This window comes from Notechis scutatus, chromosome 2 (assembly GCF_049901735.1).
Source record: "Notechis scutatus isolate UNSWTSFEM ecotype Mainland chromosome 2, rNotScu1.2, whole genome shotgun sequence".
In the NCBI taxonomy this organism is placed as follows: Eukaryota; Metazoa; Chordata; class Lepidosauria; order Squamata; family Elapidae; genus Notechis; species Notechis scutatus.
This window is the reverse complement of record NC_142010.1, coordinates 103017785-103034384: the sequence shown is the minus strand read 5'-3', so window position 1 is coordinate 103034384 and position 16600 is coordinate 103017785. Positions and strand designations below refer to the sequence as shown.

Sequence of the window (16600 nt, the reverse complement as noted above, 5' to 3'; positions counted from 1 at the left end):
ACACTGAAACTGAAACTAAAACTCCCACAGCCTGTGGTCAACATAGCCACAATCTCTGAACAGTGCCACTTATAAGCAGCTTTTAATAGGAAATAATAGTCCATGTCTCCCTTTATGTGTGGATTGTAAATGCTCTGTTGGCCACTTACTTTGGTGTCAGCTCAAACAGTGAACCATTCGCCTGAAATATGAGCATTAATGATTGAGACTGGTAGTGTTACATCCAGTGGTGAATACATCCAATGCATTAGGGTTTGTAATTGGCCTCTGGATTATGCTGAAACTGAGATAACTCTTCAAACAGAATACTGTACCATGAAAGTGAACAGGCATGATGGACTTTCCTATCTATCATCTTTCCAGCCACTATAATCACTTGAGTTCCTTCCAAGATAATGGATAAGAAACCCTTAATGATTTTTATCAACTTTGAAGCTCTCCTTGGAGTTGATCAGAATAAGGTGTTGGAATGGAGGAAGATGTTATGTTAATAGCAATACAGCTAAGGGACATTTAAATCCAACTGAATCAGAGACTGGGGTATGGAAAGGAAGCAGTGCCATAGGAATACAGCTGAACCAAAATGTTTTCAGGTCATGTTTATGCTAGAGCCAGGTGCAAGTTGGGAAAAGCCTAAATCCTGACATCAGTATCAAGTTAAGTCTTCAGTCTTCTGGAGCCACAAGCTGTCAGCCGGAGAAGTCAAGAATTTCTTGGATGGACTTGACAGAATCAGTTAACAAAGCTTCCTATCATTGCTCTTTTATATTGCAGTGGTACTGAATATTGCAGTATTCATCACCTTAGAGCCTATGTCTTCACACTTAAAATTTTGAGGTCACTTCATGCCTTTCCCCCTTCTTTTTGTGTTAAAAGACAACCTCTCTAAGAACTATTTTTAAAAAACACACAGGTGTTTAACCTTGCAGTTTGTCAAGCTTTCGATTTCAGACTTACCATGGTTGGCCTTTAATATGCCGTACCTTTCCCATTACAATTCTCTTTCAAGCCACCATAATGGGGAATATAAAACAGGTTCAAAGACTGTGCAGTGCCATTGAGACCAAATTGCTTCCACTGAGTATGGATGACCAATTCATCCACTGTGGTGGCAGCCTTTTAATCATGCTGTTCTGTTAAATAAGGGAGCTTGCATTTTAGAAGAGCCTAAAATATTAAGATTCAGAAAGTCAGAACTTGCTTTTAATACTCAAATCTCACTTTAATTCCCAGAAAATTATGTTATAGTGCATGATATCTCTCTTTGAAGAATGGTAAGTGGAAATCTACAAAGAGGATAAAGACCGTCTGCTACTTATTTATAGAAATAAAGCGAGCACAGTAGGGAACTTTTAAAAATGAAACTAATAGTGTCATGATACCAGCAAAGGTTATCATTGAGTTCCTTTATTAATGACATTTAATTTTTAATCAAAGCAGTGAGTTGCGATAGAGTGCATTACATATCTAGTAGAGGTAATTATTCATATCTGTATCCTGCTCCCTTAACGTTAATATTTTTTTAAAAAAATAGAAAAGCAGAAGGAGATACAACTCAATTTCTCAAGCATGGATTTTAAAGTGTTAAGATTTGTTTTCCTGAGATTCCTCCCCCCCCTCAACAAATGCTTAAGCCTCTCAGAAGAATAAGGCTGTGTTTGTGCTAGAGATTTAAGATTCTTGGTGCATTGTGTTTATGATGCAAAAGCAATTCAGATTCTAACAAAGCATTTGTACTGCCAATAATCTCACACGCTAAGTGCATACTGGTATTTCTTTGTCAGTAATCAGATACATTCCTTGGAGACAAATAGATCTGGCCTCTTGCCATGGATTTTGATATATAGTTTACCAGCACCCATCTGAATCAGCTATCATAGTTGGAGATTGTCTTGATGACAAGTTATCTCAAGAGAAAGCCATTTTCATTCATGAGGGGGCAGAGAAATATATGCTGTGACTCTTCTGTCACTATTGTGGACATTTTATTAACAATAATTAGGTGTCCTGATGATATTCTTATCTGATATTTTCACCTAATGGGGGAACACCACAGTTAACTATGGTTAAAATGTGAAAAGAATCCTCATAGAAACTTCAAAAACAACAAACGGTATTATAACAAGCAACTGGTGTTTTGAAATTATGGGATCACTCAAGGAGAATTACAGGAATCCTTATTTAAGCTTTTAATATGAACTCTCTTCTATGGTTTTCCCACTAACTCAAAAAGCTGGTTTGGACAAGCAGGTATGAACTTAACATGTACAATCAGACACATATAATTTGAGCAGTAAGAAAACACAGTATCATTGCAAAGTAGGGGGCAGGAGAAGGCCATTGTTGACAACAGAGTAGAAATATATTTTTTTATAAACAAATTAGTTCCATTCAAACTGTTATATTTACTTTCTACATTACAGATTCACCTTGTTTAATAACATTGTCACTTTTTCTCTGCGTTGCTAGGACATGAACCATCAGCAAAGAAACATCTCAAATGTACTCGCTTACACCTCAAAGTGTATGAAAGTCTCATTTTTAAGCCAATGCCAAAATTTGGCTCTGGAGAAAAAAAATCCAACACAACAGCACTTTCTCTTTGCATCATGCAATAGTAGGTAGGAGTACTAAAAAGCTGTGCTCTTCTCTACATTTGATGTTTTGAAGCTTAATTAGCAAATACAGTTATTCAAAAAATGGGGTTTGAACTGCTTGCTGTATATTTTTATAACCAACTAACTCTATACCCGTGCTTCACTATGACACTATGTGGTCAGGCTTACTTTTTGGGAAGGAAAATAAGGGGGGGAGAATTCTGCCTCTGCCTACCAGCATCCATCAGTATTCATCTGGCTAGTGTCCTGTCAGTGTGTGAGAAAGTTGAGGGATGTTTGGAAACTGAAAAAGTATTTGCTGTGTGAACAAGGAGACAGCAAGGAACCTTGGTGTGGCTTAGCTCAACTGTTCTGTACTAAAGCTGCTTGGTGCTGTGAAACTAAAACTGAAACTCCTCTCCTCTGCTTGTGTTTTGCAGGTGGATAGGGGGAGTAGAACTCCTTAGCATCAGAGCGTGTTAATAATAATATACAAAATATTGTTGGCCATTTCAAAAATCCTTTCTTAGTGAGCACCTAGAAGCCAAGAGGAACATACGTGCCAAATTTCAAGCTTGTAGACTTTACGGTTCTGGAGATTTGGTGATGATGCGTGAGTGGTATTTTGCTTTTATATATATAGATTGAACACAGTGGTATTGATCTTTCAAGCTTCTCATGGTTTAGGACCTAAAAGACACCTAAAAGACCATTCATGTCAAACCCTTCCCCATCCCTTCTATTCTAGGCCTCCTTGCCAAATGAATTGTGGCTGAAAGGAAACAGAGAAGAAAAGCTTTTTAGGATCTGGATCTCTGTTAATGGAATGGTTTTCCCATTGATGCTTATGCAATATTTATGTCACCATTCAAAAATGTTTCAGCTGAAGCTAGCCTTTTGCATGCTGGCACTACACTCCAAATACACCAGGATTACAACTTCCAGAAATATCAATTAGTACAGCCCAGAGGTGGTATTCAGCAGGTTCTGACCAGTTGTGGAGAACCGGTAGTGGAAATTATGAGTAGTTCAGAGAACCGGCAAATACCACCTCTGACTGGAGATTTTACAGTATCCTTCCCCTGCCACGCCCACCAAGCCACGCCCACAGAAGCGGTAGTAAAAAAAATTGAATCCCATCACTGGCACAGCCATGTTAATTGGGAATTCTGAGAATCATAGTCCCAACATATCTGAAGGCCTAAGACTGGCTTGCATGAATTTCTATGCCTGTTTACCTATTATTTAAACATGTCCCCTGTTTTGTAAATTGAATAATAGTTATTATTTATTTATGGTACATAAACCAAGCAGGCACCTTTTATTTAAAAATGTAATAAACTTGAAACCCTGTGGTGTGCTTGAAGATAATTCAACTCGTCTTTCATTTTTTGAAAGATGTATACAAGCATGAAACAACACTGGGTATTCATTCATTCATTCTCTGAAGCAAATACCAAATAAGATAACTCTTTTTTTGCTAGAAAAAGAGAAGTGAACGGAAGTCTACACTTGCAGGAGGAGAGCAACCCCTGCTAAAATCCATTTGGATGGTTTCTCTTTAGTCTTCAAGTTAAATGTCCAAATATAGGTAGGACCCCTTTGGCGAGTTTTATATACAGGACAAGGATATACGTTGCGTGTATCTTGCTTGTCAACAAGGATGGCTTTGATGAAAATAATCGGCATGGGTGGAGTCAAATCCTTCAGTCTGGCATCAGCAATTAATCCAGCCTGCAAAGAGTAATGTTTAAAGATGAGATATTGCTAACTCTGCCTATTCTTCTTACAGAGATGAATCATTCTGAGCACAGAACTTCATGAAAACAACCCGTTTTGATTACACTACCAAAATATTCATAACAGCCAGCTTCGCACTAGAAGCAGCACATTTGCCTCAAAGCAAGACATTTCACGGTTACACACTTAGAAGTGATTCGAAGTAAAGTATTTTGCACACCCTACCCTTAATGCTGTGTCCAGAAACTTCTGTGTGAAGTATGTTAATTTGTGCAGAGTTCTGAAAATAATGAAGCAACTATGTAATCACTTCTGTAGTTATTTAACTGTTCCGAATTAGCAAAGTTTGAACTCGTTAAAATAGGTTAATCCTTGTAAACATAAGTCTGAGCAATGAGTGGACCAGGAAGAGAAATTACTAAGTCACTAAAGTATTCAACAGCATCTCAGTAAATACTACCAATACCCGATTCTTGGAAACAGGAATCCAACCAAATATAACTGAGACACTCAACACTAGATGGAAGGTAAAAATACATATGTTTGTTTTTTCATTGGTACTGCTAATAGCAGCTTCAGAGAGGGCAACTTAGGTAAAGAAAATGTGACGCACATATACGTGGATTAAGCTCCTCTTCTCCCCATGCTGCTGCTCTGATCAGATTTGGACTTTTCTGCAATTGTTTTTAATCAGACATTAAAGCAGTGTGATATATTGCTTGAAAGGAAATTTTGCCTTTGCATGCAGCATTAGAAATACAAACTGATCACTGAACAGGCAAGCACAAAGCAAACAACAGACATCAAGCTGGATTCAAAAAAGCAGCAACTCCAAGTGCAGAGGCTAGAATAAAAAATGGAAAGGATTACAGGATTATATGATTATATTTATTTATCAAATTTATTACCCGCCCATCTTACCACAGGGTAATTCTGGGCAGGTTACAGTACTCTATTGTGATTATATATTCCCTAGCCAAAACAGGTGGTCCTCAATCTACAATCACAATTGAGCCCAAAATTTATATTGCTAAGGGAGAAATTTGCTAAGTGAATTTTGCCCCGTTCCATGACTTTTCTTGCCACATTTGTTAATGAATCTGGTATCCCCACTTATTTTGTTTGTCAGAAGATTGCAAAAGAACACTGCAACCATCATAAATATGAATCAGTTGTCTGAATGTACATCACGTGACCATGGGGGAATGCTGCAAAGGCATTGCTGTATATTTGTTGTGCATTGCTGTGAAAATTGGCCATAAGCCTCTTTTTTCAGTACCGCTGTAACTTTGAATGGTCACTAAGCAAAGTGTTGTAAGTTGAGGACAACCTATATAGAAACACGGAAAAGAGAGATGAGCAAAGCTATTAAAATGATATCCCACAAATCACTGTTTCCTTCTATATCTAAGCACCTCCATCTTTCCAGCCAATGATTAAAGATAGCTAATGAAGATGGAGGAGGAATCCCTGCATGGATAATTAATGGCAAAATGGGAAATTCACTAACATTCCATTCCTGTCTTTGCCTTAATTAAAGTAATGCTGATTCTCCAGAATATACCCTTCCATTAGATAGAAGGCAAAGGCAACTTGATAATTAATTAGCAATACAGAGCAAAATGAAAAGGATGATGTAGCAGTCTCGGTTGAACCCGATGGGTAAAGTCCCACCTGAGAATGTATGAGATTTACTCTAGGCTTTTGTGCTTTATAGTGTCTTGGAAATCCTGATTTAGTAGTACAAACTTGCTTCCATAAAGTTTCTCTTTGTTCTCATCTAAGTACACCCAACCAAAAAAAGTCTATCGGCAGCTTGGCCAGGCCTTAACCTGGTATAAAGAAATTCTAGACAATCCCTTTGGGGAGCAATTCCACTTTAGCAAGACATTTCCTTTTAAAGTGATGGCTACAATCAATGCTGACAGTTCTCCTCCCATCCTTTCCAAAGATTAATTTCTAGTGGATATGTATCCCAGAAAGATTGGCTACACATCACACAGTAACTAATTTTTAAACCGCCATCCATCTGACCCCCCACAAGAATACATATGTTGCTACTGGATGGAAAATCAGGAGATTTACTTTAACACAAAAATGCTTTTATTCTCTCACCACATATATCCCTAGTTGGAAAAAGACATGCTTAAGCACTAAGAAAGAACATAATTATTTTTATGCTGTGCTTCACAGCAAAACATAAGGAATCTTTAAAATAGTTATTGTTTGTTCTTGTCAAAGACCAGATGAAGTCCCCACTGATTTTGCCTCAGTTGTGAGGCCTATGAACTCAAAGGACAATTGTTTGGGGAAGGAAAGAGAATTGATCTTGATATGTTTGAATAGTTTTGCATGAAAAGTTTTGTTATTGAAAAATTCTTCTTTGGTGAAGTAGCAAGGAACATCTTTTGAGATTTCTTTTCATGTCCCAGAAACAGGCTATTGTATCCTTTCTTCTATTCTATTCCTGAATATGCCCAAATGCACAAAATAATGGCCCTTTGGAAGCCTAGAATTATTGTCAAGTTTGGATAGCTCGTGTATTCTTGCATTGTAGAATTCAATACACAGAAATGGGAATTTATCCTACTGCTGCAAGAATTATCCATTTCCTGCTCAGATAGCTAGCTTCAATTTTCATTGTTTCAATTCTTTTTTCCTTTTTTCTGTTTTCCTTGGACCATCCAAGGACATCTTGTGTGTCCAGAGAGCCGGGAAGCGGGGGGTCTTATAGCCTCCAACAGATTGATTGCCTTTATACATCATGAAGCCCTTATTTCTTTGGGTGCCTTCAATGAATCAATAAACTTTTAACTTTGGGAAACCACCTATTGTGGTTCAACCTGCTTCCTGATGAATATTGCCTTGAGTCCCTTGGACATCCATGGACTGCCCAATTCTGGCAGGTAGAGTCAGAAATAAAGCCTTGTAGGGACTTACATGTGTAAAAGACAACAAAGCAGGATCTTGTCTCTTATACCAGCACTTTACTCCCTTGCTGCTGCTTCCTCTTATTATTTCCTTGAATTTGTCTGATTCCATTACTTTTTGACTCTCCATTCCAAATTTATTCCACCCTCATTCCAGGATGGTTGATAATGATCTACTCAGACACTTAATTTCCTCAACATAGTTTGTGTTTTACGGCCACAAGTGTAACCCTTGTCCCTGCCTATATTGCCTCAGAATCATCTCTGGATAGGTAATCATCTCATGCTGAATTAATGAATATTTTTTTAATTCTGTTTGATCTCTATACATTTCCAAATATTTATCATTCTGTAAAAAGGTACATGTGTCACCTAATTTCTCTAAAGATCTCACTTCTCCTTAATAAGGAAAAATAAGGAATAACTCTTAATTCCTTATCTTCACTTTTCTCTATCTCTTGTACATTGTTATCAGGAATATTTGCTAATCCCAATGCTAGAATTACTAACCCACTCCTTTTGTACTATGAAAAATTGGGTGGGGAGAAAAAGAGAAAGTGCAGGAGAGAGGGAGGGAGGGAGAGAGAGAGAGAGAGAGAGAGAGAGAGCAGTTCATGTAGTGCAACACCTGATTATTGTTCCTGAGTTAATTTCATTGTTGTTTGCCAGTCTCAAATTTATTTCCCCCAACTGCTGAAATGTAGTGCACACTCTGCTGTGTTTTGCTGTACCTATAAAATATTATTACTGTTCTACAGTTCTAAATAATTCTCAAACTACATTTCAGTTCACGCACATGTGAAGGAGGACATATAGTCACATAAATATTGTAATGCAATATTTGTTAACTTGGATTACCTTTTTTAAGGACATAAAGATTTTCTTTTTAAAAAAGAACAAATGAAAAAAAAGAACAGAAATAAAAAATGTACACAATACTGGGTTACACAGGCCCACATGCAAGCCAGTATAAAACAGTTTCTAATGTGGGGGACTTCCGGTGGTATTTCCATCATGGACAGATAGAAGTTTGCGATTATGTGCGGCTTTGATCCGTGCTACCCGCATTGGAGGGCTCCAAACAAAGCCAGAACCACCCTGTAGGGGTGGTGAAGAAGGGGGACACTGCCTGTCAGGTTGAGGGGAGCCACATCTCCCCTCATTGACTAGGGAAACTCCCTCCGAAGACGGGCTGTAGCGGTGGTCAGAAATGGCCACCCTGAAGACAGAAGGCTATTCAGGAAGTAAGATTGTGCTGGAGTGAAGAAGTGGGCAGTGTAAAGACCAGGCAAACTAGCTGAAATTTATGGATATTAAGATACCCTGGAATTAAACCAAAAAGGAATTTTAAGAAAGATTGCAATAGCGGCGACCAGAGAAAGTGAAAAGAAAATTTGGATATAAAGGAAAGTGGCTTTGAACTTTGAAAGAGCTAAATTGAAGGAGGAACTCAGAAAATAGAAGAAAAATTTGTTTAAATTGGGTAAATATATGTTTTGGCACTAGACAGGCACAATTAAGGCTGAACTTGAAGGTGTCAAAAAGGGAAAAATCTGATAATTGGATCTATTGAACTATTGAAATTTAAAAGTCTTAAATTGGGAAAGAAAGTGAAAAGAAAGGGTGGAACTCGGACATAACAGAGTGTGCCACCTAATGGTAAAGGAAAATTTTAGTGATTTTTTAAAAAGTTCTTTTAAACTTGGAAATTGATACAAAATCGATACAAAATAAGAGAAACTTTGTTATGCTAACATTGAAACCCTGAAAAGTGAAAACACAGAATATTAAGATAAAAGGAAAAAACATGAAGAAATTACTTTGGGTTTGTTTGGTGATTTTGACACAAATTTAAACTTATGGATATTGGATTATTTGATGATTTTGGAAAAAACTTAAAGAGGAATTAATAGAAGCTGATTGTTGGAAACAAACATCAAAGACGCCAGCTGAATTAAATTATTGGATAACTGGTTTGGAATTAAATATTAAAGAAAAGGACAGAGAAAGAAAATCTAAAAGAAGTGTATAAAAATGGCAGAACTCCTCTTGGAACTTAATTAATTAATATCTTTATTTAACTGGACTCCAAAAGGCTTGTTAGAATGATCAGCATAATCAGTTCTAAGGTTACTGGTACACATTTTTGTTGTTAAAGTTAACAAGAATCAGACAATTACGAATCGCTGATATAGTCTCTCAAATGTTGCTTACATATTTTTAATTAAATTTTGCTTTATTCAATGATATTTTTAGTGTATCACCCATACCTTGGGAAATGCAGAGTCTAAGGGATCTATGGAGATCCTTTAGATTATTACAAAATCCCCTTTCCCAAAATTTCATTTTATTGTTTTTATTGTTTATCTGTGTTCATTTTGGTGTTTGGATTTGGGGTACATTAAGATTGCACTAAAAGGCAAAACTTTAGGAACTCCTGCCCTAGAGTGATACAACATCTGAAAGAAATTAAGGGAAAGATATCCTAGAAAAACAATCAAATACTGTAGTTACAGCTCCTTGATCCTCCAGGTGGACTTTGAAGAGGAAATATAGGGAACAGCTGCCTCTAGATGCAGCTCAGCAGCTTGGAGCGTAGCCATGTTTATGAACATGATTCCCAAGAAACACAACAGTCTGAAAAAGAGATTTGGAGGACCCTGGTGTTTTCCCCAGCTTTTGCTACTCATCTGAGTTTCCAGTTACCATCCAGATTCTTTAGTACCTTATTCTGATTGCTGGACAAGAGCATCACTCTTACTCTGCCATGCATTCAAGTGAATTCTTATCCTCTTAACAGGAAAATGAATGCCATCCTTCACTGTTCTACCTGTTCAGACTTAGCCTTTTTCAGCTTATGCTTACACCTTTTAAAAGCTCCATAGGGCCCCCAGCCTCTGAGCTCCTAGCCTTGGTTCCTCTTGCTGGGCCTCATGCAAGGTCAAAGTGCTGAGCAATGAGATGGCTCTGACCTGATACTCTGAAATGGACAAGGCTAAAGAATAAAAGACATTGATTGCAATGTTTCAGAAATGGGATAAGAGCCAAGAAGCTTTTCAGCTTCAAGGCTAACAGCACCAGCTGTTCCTTTGGCAAGGGTTTTCTGTGTTTCCTGCCAAAAATAAAGAGTTGTGGAGTGGGAGGTAGAAGAGGTGTAAAGCACAATATAATGCACGTGTAATGCCTGTGGAAATGCAAATTCTGACATCAGTAATTTTGCCTCCTTCTCTTTAAAGCATGGGTTTTTGGGGTAAGTGTTTCAAGGTCTCTGGTGGGAAAAGGATGGAAAAATAAAAGTTCACTGAGAGCACAATAATCACAGCACAATACCCAAATAGTTTATATTGTCCTATTTTGTTGAATGCTTATTTTCAGCATACTTGCTTTGGTTCCATCCATTATATTTAAATCTACTTTTTATCCACACCCTGGATGACTGAAAGTAGCATAAATGAAGCCCTGCAATTTCTTTTTAAAATCCAAAATGCCTCCTGTGCTGCTTTCAAAAACATATCCTGTATTACTGGGGCACTGAAGGAGTCTCCACTGTCTCCATTGTCAATTGGGAAAACTAGAGAGGTGGGCTCAGGATCACAGAAGAGATGGGGTGGAGAGAGCAGCTGTGGAAAATCTAAGCTTCCTAAAGGAGTCGGATCCACAAATAAAGGTCCAGATTAGGCCTGCACCCTGGAGCTGTCCCCTGCTTGCTTTTTATTTTTTTTAATTATTTGATTTGTCAATTGCTTACAAGATAATAGGTGTAAGTATAAGCATGAGTAAGAACACAGGAAATAGAGACAAATAAATAGGGACAAAAGGACAGGGATGGTAGGCACGATTGTGCACTTATGCATGTCCCTTACAGACCTCTTAGGAATGGGGTGAGGTTAATAGTGGATAGTTTAAGGTTAAAGGAGTGGGGGCTAGAGGATGTAACAACAGAGTCAGGTAGTGCATTCCAGGCATTGACCACTCTGTTGCTGAAGTCGTACTTTCTGCAATCAAGTTTGGAGCGGTTAACATTGAGTTTGTATCTGTTGTGTGCTGTTGTGTATTGTTACAGTTGAAGCTGAAGTAGTCATTGATTGGTAGGACATCGTAGCAGATAATTTTGTGTACTACACTTAAGTCCAACTGTACGCTTGCTTTATAGTCTCTTTAAGCCTATAACTCTATATAGGCTGATGGGCTGGACAGTTCTTTGGGTCCCAAGCTAGGTGACCATCTAGCCAGAGAACTGCAAAGACACTTCAGAATTTTTTTAAAAAATGGGCACAGTTCTTTCCAAGCTGCCATACGTGTCTCACAAACGAAAAGCACAGAGGAGATCTTTTGAGGTCTCTGCTTCTTGTTTAGCTATTTGACACAGATTTCTTCCTCTCTGAACATGCAAGCCGCAGCACAGAAATGAAAACCCATTAAAAAGTGTAGAAGCAAAAGCTAGGTCAAATGAATTGGCAAGGCATTGAAGTTTATCCTCCCCATCCACGTTACCACCACCACCACCTTCTGATATGTGTTTTATTTGCCACTTGAAACAACAATCAGCTCTAGCCTGGCTTTAACAATTTCGCCTGAAATGTTCCACACACTTTGTTTTTAATGCAACCTTACCAGATCAGAACTGTAGGGGGCGTGCATAAGCGCACCATCGTGCCTACCGTCCCTGTCCTATTGTTTCTCTTATTCTTCTTTTATTTTTCTTATATGTACCCATTTCATGTATTCACAACTATGTATACACTTATACTTATTATCTTGTAAACAATTGGCAAATCAAATAAAATAAATAAATAAATAAATAAATCATGATTATGGTTTTTAACTTAATCCATCTACAGTATCTCTAAATGATGAATTCCAAGAAAACACCAATTTTGTATTTTAGAAGAAGGCTATGAATATGCATAGCAGAGCTCTTACCCCAGGCTTTTAAAGACATATGGCATACTTCCAGGAGGTGAGTTTGAATTTCCACCAGAGAAGTGGTAAATCTAAGTTAATGATGAGCCACAGTCTTGGCCATGCACAGTCTAATTCTTCTGGGACTATTGTTTCACAATAAGGAATGCCCTGATTTTGGTGACTTATCAAGTAGCAGCAACCCTTAAATCTTTGCATTTACCTGCATATCCCAGCGTGCACCTTCCATAAACAAGCCATGAATATATGCACCTTCCCGTGGAGGACTGGTGAACTCTTCACGGTTTCTCTTAGTCACGTCACATTGCAGTGTCATTTTGTCCAGAGGCCACTCGTTTTTTCGGGCCATGGACTGCATGATGGCTGTCAAGAAAGACTGTGGGTTAAAGAATCCTGCCAGCCACACCACAGATGGTAGCACGAAGTCTCCTATCCATGTTTCAAGCTCTCTGATGCGATTGAGAAGGTCGGTGAACCAACTGCCTAAACCAGACATGGAAGGATAAGCTCTCCTGGTCCATGATTCAGGCACCATATCTAAGAAGATGGCATTCTGTAAAGTTTCCATGTCATTGGTCATGGTTAATTCACCCTAAAACATGTAAGAAAAAAGAGTGTGACAAACATGTTTCAGCCAAAATGCACGAAACATGGGAAAACAGCACATTTGGCAGGATTTGCAGGACATCTGAAAATCATTCACCCTTCAGCTGCAAACAAAGGTAGAAAAATGGAAAATCAACTAGTTTAACAACTTGAAACACTCCTAAAATAACTGGGAAATATTTGTAGAATAGTTTGGATACTTCTGTTATATCACAAGTTTTTATCATTATTTGATTGAATTGGCATTTTTCTAGCTTTTGCTTGGTTTTCAAAATGGCGATAATGCAAGTTATTAGCTATTTTCTGTATATTTATTTATTGTATATTTATCCCACCTTTAGTATTGTTACAAATAACTCAAGATAGTGAGCCTTCATAATATTCCTTCTCTTACTATTTTCCCCACAACAACCACCAGTGAGCTGAATTGAGAGAAAGTGACTGGCCCAAGTCTTCATGCCTGAGGCAGGACTAGAATTCACAATAGCAATAGGAATAGTCCAAATTATTTGACTAATGGTATCCACAACATATCCTCCCTGCCAGACTGGATGGGATGGGAGAAGACAATTCCTCAGGTAACAGCAATAGCACTTAGACTTATATACCGCTTTACAGTGCTTTATAACCCTCTCTAAGTGGTTTACAGAATCAGCATATTGCCCCCAACAATCTGGGTCCTTGTTTTACTGACCTTGGAAGAATGGAAGGCAATATCCTAGTTTCTTGGCCAGCGCCTTAACCACTACATCAAACTGGCTGTTTATTTATATTTATTTATTCACATGGGTGTATAATGTTCTTTTTTATAACATTAGCTTTCAGATAGTAGGCTACCCCTCATAAACTGAGTGTTTTCCTATTGTCTCTAAATTGTGTTCAAAATTATACAAAAAGTGGAGGGGGAGGAGTTTGTACCTTCAGTCCCAGGTCTAGCTCTCTCAGTGACCGCTTAATCTCACTAGTGAGAAAGTTCATGCGTTCGCATTCCTGGAAGGCAACCACAATGTATGGTGTTCTCTCTTCTGCTTTGGCCATGAGCTCAGGAATGTTAAATTCATCCGTTAATTTCTCCAGGATGTCATCAAGCAGTGCCTTCACCTATATGCCAGAGTAAGGGAATATTGCTGAAACTTACCTATACAGTTATGAACAACTTGAATTAAGTTGTTGTAATTAAGTTGTTAAAGTTAATTTCCCTTTATTGAAAAAAAGCTGAGTAAGTCCAAGCCTGGCTCCTTTAATCAAGCCATCTGACGGATTATTACATCTACAAGCATTCATAGAAGTTCCATGTACATAAAATGGTTTTGAAAATGGCCACACATTATGCAGATATTCTTTTTTTCTCTCTCTTGGTTCTCTGTGCCTGTGCCTCAATTTCAGATTAAGGCAGTTCTAATCTGAATATAGATGAAGTAATAAAAGGAAGGGGAGAAAACATTAGAACACACTTACTGAACCTCCTTAAGAGTCATTTTATTCAGCAATTGTCAAATGCAATAACTCAGAGGCAGTGGTTGTCTGGTTTTATTTTATTTTATTTTATTGCACCTTCAGGCTGCAATTTGGCAGCATCTCTGCCCAAATTGCACTATAAGATTCAATTGTTGGCAGAATTTGGAGCTTAAACTAGAAAGTCCACTGCTGAAAGAGAGTGAGGAGGACCCAGGGTGAAGATCCCTGGCACCAACCTACCTAGACAAAAGGTTAGGTCAATGGAGTATCTGAGCAGTATTAAGGTGTGTAATGTAATGTTCAGTCCATCTGCCAGTGATTCAAATGAATTGAGTCAAATGTGAGAAGAGGTAAGTGACTAATAAGCTCTATTTGAGGTGAGAGGCAAGTGTGGGTTGAAGCCCCAACTGCTCAGGTATAAGTGACAAAGTCCCTGAGGTTTTGCACCATGGTAACATAGATGTAGAAGATAACCAGGCTGAGCCCAAGAGAGTGGTCAAATGCATTATTAGTCTTGAATCCCTTCGTGTCCACAAGAGATCAAAATCCAGCCTACCTGGAATTCCGTGGACTCTTATCTATTACCAATTTGCTTTGATCATTAGTAGGTCAGATACTTGTAGGGAGCTTTAGCTTACATAAGCCTATACTTTCATTTGAACTGCCTGAACTCCTGATTTTCTGCACTTGACGGTAGGAAGGATGTGATATCTGTACACAAATGCAATTGGTTGCAAGGTGAGGTGAAGTTGATACTCCAATAATTGATCTTCTAGACTGATAGTGAAATGGATGGAGATATGACAGAAAGCATCATATACACATAATCCTCGCTTAATGACTAGTCGCTTAGCAACCATTCAAAGTTACAACAGACTTCCCCAGAGCTACATATGACTAAGTTCCAGAGTTCCAAAAGCCACACCCCCTCCTGCATGGTCATGGTCACATGGTCACATTTTGGATGCTTCACAACCAGTTCGCATTTACAGCCATTTACAGCATTCCGCAGTCATGAGAACTCAATTTTCAATATATTTTTCCCAGTTTCCAGCATTTACTCCGAGTTTTCGGCAAAAAACACCCACGGAAGAAAATGGGTTGACTTAACAACTCTGTCATTCACTTAACAACTATTTATATACAGGGTTGTAAAAACAGGAAGAGCACCATGACTTACAACCATAATTATGGACTCAATTATGATAATAAATCAGGGATTATCTGTAGAACACTTCAGAGGAAGAGAGACTTCCAATTCGGTAGCAGTGTCAACCTGGCTTCCCCAATCTGCAAACCAGGTAACTGCACTGGGGGTGTCCTTGGCCTCCATATGCTGATGATTAATGCCAGCTCTGTCTGTAATAAATGTAACTATTTCAGAGAGCATTCTCTTAAATTCATGCTCTATACCAGGGGTGTCCAACCTTGGCAACTTTAAGCCTGGAGGACTTCAACTCCCAGAATTCCCCAGCCAGCAAAGCTGGCTGGGGAATTCTGGGAGTTGAAGTCCTCCAGGCTTAAAGTTGCCAAGGTTGGACACCCCTGCTCTATACCATCTGATATTCTATTTTAATACAGCTAAATTGTATACTCGTTTTAAGAGTGTTATGACTGTTATTTCATCAATTATTTTAACCATAGCATAAATGTTTTATACATTCATCTAAATTATGTGATATAGGCCACCAAGAGCTGTTAGATTGCCATGGGATACAAATGCAATCAATCAATGTTAACGTGAATCATTGCATCATGCTACAAACTATACAAGAAATATAGCTTAACTGCCAGATTTTGGATGGGTTGGGTGATAATATAATTAGCAGCCACTAAATGAGACAGAAGGAGTTTCAATCTTCTTCCTAATATACTTTGAAGCATTCACTGCAACTACAGAAAATGTATCTCCATTTCCCAGCCCATCATTTCTAATCAGTCGGAACTAATAATCACAAATCAGAAACTGAGTAAATCCATCCAAATTTTGGTTGCTACAATAAGGGTATGTAATTTTCCCTAGGAAGGCAACTAAAAACAGCTTTTCAATGGCATGTCAAGTGCCACATTCCCAAAAATAGTGAGAGAAAGGGGAGGTAGGACAAAAAGTGAATTTGAAGGGAACCCCATATAGAAATATGATGCAACAAAACCCTCATGTTCGTGTTAACAAGAATAAATATTGAAAAATACATGCTGATAAAGGAAGTAATATAGAGTAACTAATAATTATTGATGGCTTTATTTTGCTTGACTGGGCAAAGCAACAATCAGTCTTCCCCAAAAAGTGAGTTTGTACATATCTTCCACATTCCATGGGAAAAGTGTCCTAATAGACAATACCTG

At 38.2% G+C, this 16600-nt stretch overlaps 1 protein-coding gene across 1 annotated transcript in view; it reads right to left on the bottom strand.

Moving 5' to 3' along the window:
• Nucleotides 1-1379: 1379 nt before the first annotated feature.
• The window catches only part of DNAH9 (dynein axonemal heavy chain 9), a 235061-nt gene continuing 219840 nt past the window's right edge, over nucleotides 1380-16600 (bottom strand). The window contains exons 67-69 of the mRNA XM_087955634.1: nucleotides 13715-13897; nucleotides 12393-12782; nucleotides 1380-4331 (exon numbers count right to left, since the gene is read on the bottom strand). Of these exons, the coding sequence (XP_087811760.1) occupies nucleotides 4104-4331; nucleotides 12393-12782; nucleotides 13715-13897 (801 nt within the window). The 3' untranslated portion in view covers nucleotides 1380-4103. The remainder of the gene's footprint in view (nucleotides 4332-12392; nucleotides 12783-13714; nucleotides 13898-16600) is intronic.